The sequence below is a fragment of the Rhododendron vialii genome, chromosome 2a (assembly GCF_030253575.1).
Source record: "Rhododendron vialii isolate Sample 1 chromosome 2a, ASM3025357v1".
Classification (NCBI taxonomy): domain Eukaryota; kingdom Viridiplantae; phylum Streptophyta; class Magnoliopsida; order Ericales; family Ericaceae; genus Rhododendron; species Rhododendron vialii.
Genome location: NC_080558.1, coordinates 747,074 through 758,651, shown reverse-complemented (window position 1 = coordinate 758,651; position 11,578 = coordinate 747,074). Strand labels below are relative to the sequence as shown.

The 11,578-nt window shown below is 38.7% G+C and overlaps 2 protein-coding genes across 2 annotated transcripts in view; both read right to left on the bottom strand.

The window, feature by feature from the left end:
- LOC131317647 (glyoxysomal fatty acid beta-oxidation multifunctional protein MFP-a-like) overlaps positions 1–11,578 on the bottom strand; it is a 105,234-nt gene that overhangs the window by 24,710 nt on the left and 68,946 nt on the right. The gene's annotated exons all lie outside the window — the stretch shown is intronic.
- On the bottom strand, positions 1,915–9,534 carry LOC131317652 (uncharacterized). The gene is made up of 4 exons (XM_058347200.1): positions 9,198–9,534; positions 5,764–5,946; positions 2,993–3,234; positions 1,915–2,329 (listed from the first exon to the last, which is right to left on the bottom strand). Exons 1-4 carry the CDS (start codon positions 9,489–9,491, stop codon positions 2,083–2,085), a joined length of 966 nt encoding a protein of 321 aa, XP_058203183.1. The 5' UTR covers positions 9,492–9,534; the 3' UTR covers positions 1,915–2,082.

Here is an 11,578-nt window from a genome sequence, read left to right as displayed (position 1 = left end):
AGTTATTACTGTCGTGTGGTGGAAAATGACCGTGACAATGTCAGCAGCACTGAAAAGTCACTTGTCGAGTGAGAGATAATTAAGAAAAATAAAATCTTATAAAAATGCGTATTTGGGTGGGGCACATTGTCACTGCCACGTCTTTGACATGTGCAAGATGTGTTCTTTGTACTATGCATGTGCCTAAAATCCTATGATGCTTCATGAAAGTGCCTAAATCACTAATACTTTGTTTAGATTGATGTTTGAATTTTTTTTTAAAAAATAGTAGGGGTAATAAATGAAGAGAGATAAAAAGAGAAATATTGGGAGTAGAGAGAATCTAGAGAGAATTTTTAAAAAAATATTTTTTGAATCCTAAAGAGAACAAGGCATAAGACTCTATAATAGGAAAGTGCACCCTAGGCTTGTCAATGGGCCAGATCCGATCCGAATCCGATAAGCTCGAATCCGATAGTGGTAATCCGGATCCGGATCCGAAAACTTCGGATCCGATCCGAAAATCCGAATCCGATCCGAAAACTTTTTTTACTTCAAAAATTTTAGCAAAAAAAAATTATCCGAAAAAAAATTTAAAAAAAAATAAAATAAAAAGTAAAAATTAAAAATTAAAAATTTACTGTTTTTTTTTTAAATTTTAAAAAATTAAAAAAAATAAAGTTCGGATTCGGATTGATAACGAATTTAATCCGATCCGTATTTGAATTACCGGATTCGGATTATCGGATTTCTGATTGACATTATTAGATTCGGATCCGGATCGGATCGGATTTTTCGGATCGGATCCAGATCGGATCCGGTCCATTGATAGGCCTAGTGCACCCTAAGAGTTCATAAAAGTGCGTAAACATGTTTTGACCTTATGGCTAAAAAATCCAAAAAGTTGAAGAATCTCCACTGAAAATTATTTTGCTAGCGTCCTTCCTCTAAATAAAAATTATTTTACCATCTTTATAGCTAATTTTCCCAATATAAATTCGACAGTATATCAATCTATAGTTTGAAAGAAAACAAAAACCTTTTCTTACCCTGTCTTCTTTGTCTCATTATAAACAATTTTATTTTCTTACCTATTTCTTTCAAAGCAAATAAGGAAAGGTCAGCTTAATCCTGTCTTCCTTTCACCGGTACTCGGAGCCATTCTCAACTACACTTTATAGTAGAATGTACATACTTTGTCTTGGGTCTCACAACAATATGTCATGGAGAAAAAAACATAGGGCACCACGTGGCGATGTCCCGAGAGCATTGAATTCTTTTTTCTTCCGCGTCACTACACTTCCTTTTTCTTTGCAAAAACCTGTTGGAACAATTTTACGACTAAAATTTCTATCAATCTACTATCTCCTTGGAACGCTATGTTAGGGCGATCAAAAACCAAACACACAAGTATATTTTTTACTCTGTTTTCCAAAAATGGGTACGTCGACAGGCAACGAATTATAATATAGTATGAGAGGAGATTACAGAGGTTGCACTCACACAAAAACCTATATACAGGAAACCCATCGGTTTCTTTCCCTCCCTCGCAACTCACTACATTTCTGCTATACGTTTTCCCTATCAAAATACACCAATTTATTAGAGAAAAGGAGAGCTTTGCTATTCATTACTCCAACAACCTGACAGCCTCATGAGGGGTGCAAGTGAACAAGGAGGAATTAGCTGGTGGATCAATCTACTTGAAGGGATTAGGATCCAAGTAACCTGAAATTTGTAGAAGCTAAAAACTCTTCTTTTTTTCCCGTTCATAAACTCCAAACAAGAGATTAGGATCAAAATGACCTGAAATTTATAAATGCTGAACACCGGCAGCGACACTAACTGGCACACACTACAAGTTTGTGATCTCTAGTGTGTGAAACTTATTACATGAAACACAAACACAACATGGTGGTTGCCGAGCACAAAAAAAAACACAACACGGCGGTCTTTTTGGAGCTTGGAGTTTTCGAAGGAATTGTGAACAGCAGAGAAAATACACATAGCCTCTTCATGTGTAATGAAGAAGAAACACATCATTTTCCTTCACAATAACCTTCAAAACTCCATAGATCCCAGACAACGTAAGGGAGGTGTAAATCAGAACTTCTTGAGGTACTCAAGAATGTGTTGGTTGATCTCGTCGGGCTTTTCTTGGTTCAGGAAGTGTGCTACTCCTTCCATGATGACAACTTCATCCAACAGAGGCACATCTTTCTTGAATCCGCCGCCTTGTACGTATTCCTTGACCCCTGGGATGTTATATACCAAGTCTAAGTCCCCCACTATAAACTTCGCAGGCACTTTAACTTGGGCCCCTGTCCAGGGTGTTGTGAGCTCCCAATTTCTGCAATGTAGAGGTTAAATGGAAATGTGAAAATTTGCAGTCAACCCCATCAGAATGTATCAAGCAAAAACAAGCCTATCCCACAAGCTACAATCAAACATAATGATGAGAAAATGTGAAAATTGGCAGTCAACCCCATCAGAATGTATCAAGCAAAAACAAGCCTATCCCACAAGCTACAATCAAACATAATGATGAGATACGATAAACTGAATGCCAAGGATTCTCCTCGAAAAATTTGACCAAGTACTAAGTTGAATATCAACGATTGCCAAAAGGAAAAGAGGAACCAACTTCAGAGGTGAATCCAAAAGAATGCTGCAACATTGGCATTCTTGAGCAGCGGGTACTCAACAACGTGAATTCGAACTAAGAGCAAAAAAGGCAAGATTCACATCATTCTTGTATGGTGTTCATGACATTTGAAAGGAGCCTATTTTGAATGATGGAAAAACAAAGCTTGGGGAAAGCAGCAAATGAGGTGATCATAAACTTGATGGTGATTGAAGACGAGTCTGAATATCATATCAAAAGAAGCTGCAGTTTGTCTCTAATCATGAGAATTTATGTACTCTAATTATGAAAATTTCCTCATGCTGGTGGAAAAGTTGTGTTCTAACGTCCAAGAATCCAAAATTAACAACAACATGGAAGGCAACTTACAGATCCAAAGCTCGGTAGTAGTTAATTCCTCCAGTGAACCCGTTCTTTTCGAATTTGCTAGTATAATAATCAACATCTTCTTCTGATAACCAAGAAGGCAAGGTATCTGAAGTATGAGGAAAACTCCCCAATCGTTTTCCTTTAGGGAAATATAATGCACCGTGATGGCGGTAAGTTAGTAATTTTTTGACCACCTCTCTAACACCAATTTGGGCAAATTCAGCTTCAATATCTCCAGGTTCCTACCAATTGATTTAGATTAGAGTTTTAAACATCTTAAGCAAACTGTTGTGGGCACGCGCCCCGGAAATTTCGCTGGTAGAAAATTGAGGTGCAACCCTCTTTGTTTGGAAAAGCGCGGCGAAACGCTTCGATTCAGAGTCGCCACTCGGATTTTAGCGGTGAGAGCACCCAAGGAACCGAACTCGAAAACGTTTACCACATTTGTTTAATTTTTGAAAAGGCTTGTAGACTGGACCGTCGTTACCTTCGATATCTGAGGTTCGGGAGCCAGGTTACGAGAGGGGAAGGGTTTTATGGCACCCCTCTCGCCCAATCCGGAGATCGGTCTCTACTCGGGCATTTTGTAAAAAGCGCTTGCATTTTTCTCTCATTTGATCATTTTTTAGCCAGTTAGGGCGGGAGAACAGATAATGGGGATTAAAGCATTATAACAAGTTGTGATTTATGTGACAAAATGTTTATGAATGGCTTGATTGCAATGCTAAATATAGATTGAGAATAAACACTGAGCAAACTGGACAAATTGCAGTACGCCGCTCCGCAGGGGCGTGAGCAAGTTCTACTAGCATGCACTAGCCGAGCCACTGCATGTTGATTTGACTTGCGCACGCCACAGGGAGACTGGCGTACTCCACTCATCTAGTTTCACAGTCCTTGTTTGCAACCCTCTGGGCTCTGGAAAAGGACCAGCGCACACCCAGGACAAACCATGCAGTTAAATAAGCAGGACTTATATATTTACAGACAGATGAGATGGCTTGAAGCCATGAAAATAGACAAGAAACCCCCTAAACAGAGTGGGGACAGGAAGGAGGCCAAGACTAAACTAAGATGCAAGGGCCAGCCACTGGATCCTAGCTTTAACTGCCGTACGCCAGTAATGGACTGTCGTACGCACGTTTGGCCCTAATCCAGTGCTTGGCTTTTGCATCATCTGGGCTCTGGAACATGACCAGAAGGATCCCAGAGGCCTTTTGAATAGACAAAGAGTAAGCAATAACCTTTATCTAAACAGTAGTAAACACACAGAAAATAGTAAACTGGTCATTTAGCATGCGAGGGTGATTGACAGAAAGATAAAACAAAAGGAATGACGATCCATGATCCCCACGCCAGTTGTGCTCGTACTGCCATGACTGGCGTACGGCATGTAGAAACTGGCGTGCGCCAAGTATCATCGCATACGATTGTTGTATTTTACCAGTTCAAGGCCAGGACTAGTATTGTTTACTAGCCTGGGCCTTGCTGGTTCCCCTCAGGGGCCGAAAACAAAAAGGAATGCAAAGGTGGTATACCTTTTGGGTGTTGAAGTTTGAAGGTGGTTTAGAGCCTAAAGGTTGAAGATGGATGTTGTATGGTGACTAGATGTCAGTGGAGGTATATGGAAGTGGGCTTCTTTCCTTTATCTTTCAATGGAAGAAGAAGAAGAAAGCAAGAAGAGAGGAGAGGGGAGTTTTTTTTTACTTCTTGATGATGCTAACCCCTTGCAAATGAATGCAAGGGGGGTATTTATAGAGGGGGAGTGACTGAGATCAGTTGGTGCTAAAGGGCTGTTTGGCTGGCTTGGGTCAAAAAGGGAGCCTTCCCATGCATTAAATGCATGGGACTAGTTGATGGGGGGTGTAGGAGAGAGGGGGAGCGGGCCTGGCCGATATAATCATCAGGGGCTACTGTGGCCGACGTCAGGGTGGCACAAAAGTCTCGTCCAAGTGGCTGAATAAAGTTGATTTGACTGGGTTTGACTGGCATGCGCCACTATTAACTGGCGTGCGCCAGTAAAAGCTGGGCCACTGGTCGATGATTGACACGTGGCAGATAACTGGCGTACGCCTTCAGGACACTGGTGTGAGCCAGTTTGGTTTTGCTGGGGCTGTTTGGCTCTGGTTTGAAGGGTTTGATATGAGTTTGAAAGAGGCTTGGGACGCTCAAAGCTCAACCACACCTTTGTCCTTAAACTGTTTTCGACTAAAATCATCATTGGGGAAATAAAAAATCGACAAATAACGTTATCTGGACAGTCCAGAATGGGGTGTCTACAACTGTTGATAAATTTGAATCTCTACTAATGTCATCGAATGGCGTGGTGTATAGTTCGTTGTTAAGAAATTCCAGGGAAGCACACAGCTGCAACTCACAAACACATATACACTAAATCGACATAGAGTATGACAATATTCCAAATCTTGGAGCCACTAGAGGTTTGTCCGGTTGTTAACCTTAGGGCCTCAAATTTAGTTGAGGTGCACGGAAGCTAGCTCAAACATACAGTTATTACGAAAAATATTTGCCTACACTGTCCACAAAATGTAATTTGACAACCCAACATTGTTTCGCAATTTGCTCTCCCAAGCATACTCATCCGGACCCGGTAACGGTGAACGGAAGAATTGACAACCCAACGTTCAATAACAGCCGGAGCCGGTAGTGGTAAAACAGATGGTTAGAGATGCTCTATCTTATGTAGACAATGGAGTACATTTTTTCTCATTACTAATATTTTTTTATTTTAAAGATGGACAAGAGGGTACCTGAAATCGGCACATGTAATGGTCATCCCCAAAATACTTGCGCATCGTCTCAATAGTCTTCATCTTAGGATTCCTGGGAGTAAAATGGACGCTCAAACTCACATAAGCCTTCACTCTGTCAGGCCTATACAAACACAAAAACCACGCAAGAATCGCCCCCCAGTCATGCGCAACCAAAAACACCTGCACTTTATATAATTATCCCCCAATCAGATTAATTTTGCAGACGCATACATTCGGACACAGATCATTCGATACACGTGATATCCGCTTGCATTGAACTCCTGTTTCCATTTAAACAATTCATAATCTCACAACAAAAATAGACGGACAGACTCTAACCACCGTATATTTCTCTTCAGACAAATATGATGTTAAGAACATTGAAACCCCTACTAAATGAACGGTTCAGATGATGTAGGACAAAAATGTAGAGTTTTTGTATTTTATTTTTATTGTTTTAGAATAAGATTTTGGCTAGGAAGATTTTCGTTTAGGTTAGAATTATAAACTTTCCATATTCAGTTTGATTTTGATTTCTACCTTTATTAGGATTTTATTTTAATTAATTAGAAAATATCTTTTATTTAATGCCGCTTGTTTTGGCATGATTTATTATTTCTTTTACAATAGGATTTCTAGGGTTAGGGTCTTATAAAAAGGGCTGTAACCTATTCAATTATAAAACTTTTATAGCTTATTATCAATAATATTCAGACTTTGTCTTTTTCTCTTGAAGATTTAAGAACTGCTCATGGCTACGAGTACCTATCATTCGTTTGATTAGTACGCAACTAATCTCTTTGTTAATTCCGCTGCGTCAAGTGGTATCAGAGCAAGGCTTTGCCTGGTTCGATGGCACCAAACATAGAAGAAGACACACCCATTGACGTTGGTCGTGGGCTTACTGACCTAAGGAGGATGATGGAGGATAACTGAACACAGTTGCAAGATCGAAGCACTCTATTAGCCGAGATCCGTCAAGATACTCGCACTCAGTTCGCAGAGATCCGTGAGTTGCTGCAGGGGTTAACTCTACAAAATCGCCAAAGGGCAGAAAGGGTTGAGAAGGATCGCACGTTGGGATTTGCCCATCGCCAACCTCCTAACCAGAATAGGAACTACGTTAAGGGATTTGCCTGCAACCAACCTATTCACCAAAACGTCTCCGGAGGATATTCTTATTATCACTACGATACTATGAATGAATTTGAAGGCGAGCTATTCGAGAACCATGATGATTATCAGTCGATGAAGCGGCAACCAAATTTCAGGTATTATAATAATTTACCTAAATTTAGTGGTTCTGAATATTTTGAGGATATTCTAGATTGGATACTTAATCTTGAGGATGCTTTTGAGTATATGAAAATCTCGAATGGAGAAAAGTGGAAGTACGTGTTGTTAAAGCTTACAGGTCCAGCCCTAGATTGGTGGTTAGACTTGCAATCTTCGCGAGATCAACAGAACAAACGCCATATTTTTGCATGGTTAAGAATAAAAAAATGTCTGATGGTGAGATTTTTGCCGCATAATTATAAACAATTATTGGATGAAAAGTACTAATCAAATCAACAGAATACAACTACTCTTGCCAAAGATGTGATTGAAGAAATTGATAAGGCGGTCATAGAGGGAGTTGATGGTAAAAAAGTTGAAACAGAAGTTGGCGACCAAGTTGTTAAGGACCAAAACAATTATCCATTGGAGATGGTTGATACTAAAATTTGTGTTAAAGAGGAGCCGAGCTCGCTTCAAGTGGATCACGTTGACCTCGACAATTGGGTTTTGCTGACTAGGGATGATTTTACCAAAAACATCCCAAGTAATATTAGAGAGAAAGAGGATGGGGGGAAAGAAAAGATGTTTGTTGATAGCCCAGATGAGTTAATTCTTTCTGTTGCTAATTGGGAAGCAATGACTCCTGAAATTGAAGAGAGTTCGGAGGAAAGAGATGATAGGCGGGATGCGGGGGTACATGAGTCAACCAATGGGCATCACTTCAAAGCTCTTATCCGTCAACATTCATCACTTGAGGGGAATATCAGTGGTCTAGTTGATGGACCTCATGAACAAGAAAATCAACAAAGCCCGACTAGCAATACAGAACTATTGGCTGATACTAGTCAAGAAAGGACTCGTGATGGTGAAGATGGCAATGGTGAAGTTTTAGAATTGAAGGCACATGACTTGTCTGTTTTTAATCTAGCAACTTCTGATCCTTGCATAGCCGACTGCAAAGGTGATGTTCCACTTACTTTAGGGACATCGAAGGAATCGGAACTAAATCAAGCTCAAGATAATTTGCAACATCAACATAATGCTCATTTATTAGATTTTCTTGGAGTGCATCAATTTGCTTGGGTTCCCAACATTCGTCTAGTGAATCTTGTCAACAAATTGAAGCAGGAAGAGAAAAGATCATTGCATGAATACTTTTCTTTGAATGATTTTTGGAAGACAAGCGAGAGGTTGAAGTATTCCAAATACCTATTTCTTTGGAAGGGAAGGTGGCAAGTTTCTAATGAGAACTCGAGGGCGAGTTCTTTTGAAGAAAAGGAGACTGATGTAGGACAAAAATGTAGAGTTTTTGTATTTTATTTTTATTGTTTTAGAATAAGATTTTGGCTAGGAAGATTTTCGTTTAGGTTAGAATTATAAACTTTCCATATTCAGTTTGATTTTGATTTCTACCTTTATTAGGATTCTTGGTCTATAAGAATTAGGATTTTAATTTAATTAATTAGGAAATATCTTTTATTTAATGCCGCTTGTTTTGGCATGATTTATTATTTCTTTTACAATAGGATTTCTAGGGTTAGGGTCTTATAAAAAGGGCTGTAACCTATTCAATTATAAAACTTTTATAGCTTATTATCAATAATATTCAGACTTTGTCTTTTTCTCTTGAAGATTCAAGAACTGCTCGTGGCTACGAGTACCTATCATTCGTTTGATTAGTACGCAACTAATCTCTTTGTTAATTCCGCTGCGTCATCAGATCATAAATTGGGATCATGATGAATCTCGTTTTTCATCACATAAGGAATCAGATAGGATCATCTTATTGAGATCATATAATTAATTGTTACTCCCTCCATTCTATCCGGAAAACAAACTATTTAAGGAAAGATAATTATTACATTGTACTACTATTGTTTCAGTTTGGCCCCTTGATTCAATGTTTCTTAAATCCAATTTTATTCAAGGAAGGAGAAAAGGAGTAACAAAATGAAAACACACAAATTAGATTTTTTAAAACTTCTCAAAATATAAATAAAAAAAAATTAACATTCCAAAATAAAATACTCCACCATCTTTGCGGGACCGAGGAAGTAAAAACAAAGAGAAGTCAATTGACCCCACCGCATCCATTTATACACGGGTTCTTTTATTCCTTATTTAGATCGACATAGGTAGATAGGTTAGCCCACCTGTTTTTCATCAGGCGCGATGGCATCGAGCAGGGCAATGATGTCTCCGACGACATGAAGGGAGGTGAACTTGGTGGAGTCGTGGACGGGTGCTCCGGTGGTGTCGCTGTAGCCGCGGAGGTCGGGCGCCACGGCACGGTAGCCGTGCGCCGCCATGTAGAGGATTTGGTGGCGCCATGAGTACCAGAGTTCTGGGAAGCCGTGGAGGAAGAGGACAAGTGGGCCTTGGCCTTTCTCTGCTATGTGGATGTTTATGCCGTTTGCTGTGATCGTCTTGTGCTCTATCGTCTCCATCACTCTTTCTCCCTCTAGAATTCTTCTGTGTGGGATTTGTTGGTTTTTAGTTTCGGAGAAGTATCAAGCACCTAAACAAATTTGCATTTTTATAAGCATATGGAAAGGAGACAAGTATTCAGGGACCCACGCTCAGGGGTGTTACCAGTGTAGAATTTGTTGGGAAAATTCGGCGTATACAGAAAATCCAGAGAATGATTTCAATAATAATGTACTAACAATTACATAATCGTAACAAAATACAAATACAGAATAGATTGAAACAGTCAAGATACAAATTGAATTTTCAGAATATCGAACCGAGTCTTTTGTGATACCACAGTCTTCTTATAAGATTCGCCGACTACCGTGGGTGTTATAGGTTGCGTAGGTGACTTCCCCCAAAGGTTGGCTCGGCTAAACCGCAAGCCGTCGGAACACCACCGTCGACCGCCCTCGACCGCCCTGGCGAACTGAATACCGCATGCCCCCTCTCTCAAGAACGAATATCAGAGTATGCTGGAATGTGGTGAATTTGCTTGTGCCTTCTCCAAAAACGTGAGCCCCCTTTTATAGAGTGATGGTGGCCTATGAAACTCCTGCTGCCATTAACAGGCCAATGAATTCTGTCAACGAATAGGGAGGTTACAATAGTGAATGACAATCATGATGATGGGTTACAGGAGTTACGAAATTCACACATCAATACGTCTATTGATTGTGGTGCGTCCAGATACAATGAACCCGGGACATGCACGACTGCCTCGAGAGACCCTCCGGTAGCCCCAATTTCATTCATCCAAAATTCCGTAAATTTCCAACAGAATTCATTGATTATTCTCACAATTTTTCTATAATCAATCCTACCATGCATATGCTAGAAAGAGGGCCATTTAAGTTCATTGTTCTCTCTCAAATACCAAAAGACATCTTTACCACAAAAAAAAATTAAAAATAAAAATACCAAAAGACATGAATGATTTTTTTATTATTGTCTTCTGTTTTATTTTTTTTTAAAAAGAACAAAGGCTTTTGGTTCAAGTATCTTGTAGTCTTTAAATGAAAGTCATTGAAATATTATTTGTATAATCAAAACCATTTCTTAATTTAATTGCTAGTTTTTCATTGTTTGTGTAGAAAGTCATTGTTCGAATCCCGATAAGTATCAAACCGACTTCCATTTTTGTTCATTTTTAGTTTCAAATTAGTTCAACCATTTTCTTCATGCATTTAGGTGCCGTTCCATTTTCTTTTTAAATCTTTTTTTTCAAAAAGAAAATAAGGTAATTTCAAGTTCAAATATAATGAAAATGAAAAATAATTTTTTAATTTTTTTTTGCACCGTTTAAAAGATCTCAATGAAATTTATCAAACCAAATCCATATTGGTAGAAAAATTATTTACGTAAATACATGATTTTTGAGCTTGAAATTATCTTCCTTTTCTAAAAGTTCCTTTTTAAATAAACTGGAACGGGGTCATCTTTCTTGCCATAATAATTTAGGGGTCCAATGTTTTTTTCGCGTCATAAAATGCTTTTTCCGTACAACAGAGTTATCAAAAAATGTTCATGTTACCGCTGAGCTAAAATTCTGAAAGTGCCCCTAGACTAGGATAATTCTCAAAATACAGAGAAAATATGTATTTCTACAATTAGGCCTGTCAATGGACCGGATCCGATGAGACTCAAATTCGATAGTGGTAATCCAGATCTGAATCCGAAAAATCCGGATCCGATCCGAAAATCCGAATCCGATCCGGAAACTTTTTTTACTTCAAAAATTTTAGCAAAAAAAAAAAATATTTTTCAAAAAAATACAATTTTTTTTTCAAAAATATATATTTTCGGAAAAAAAATAAAAATACAACTTCTTAAACCTTTTTTTTTTCAAAAAAAAAAATTACTATTTTTTAAAAAAAAGTTAAAAAATTAAAAAAATAAAGTTCGGATTCGGATTGATAACGGATTTAATCCGATCCGATCCGGATCCGTATTGAATTACCGGATTCGGATTATCAAATCGACTTTATCGGATCCGGATCCGGATTGAATTTTTTGGATCAGATCCGGATTAGATCCGGTCCATTAACAGGCCTACCTACAATCT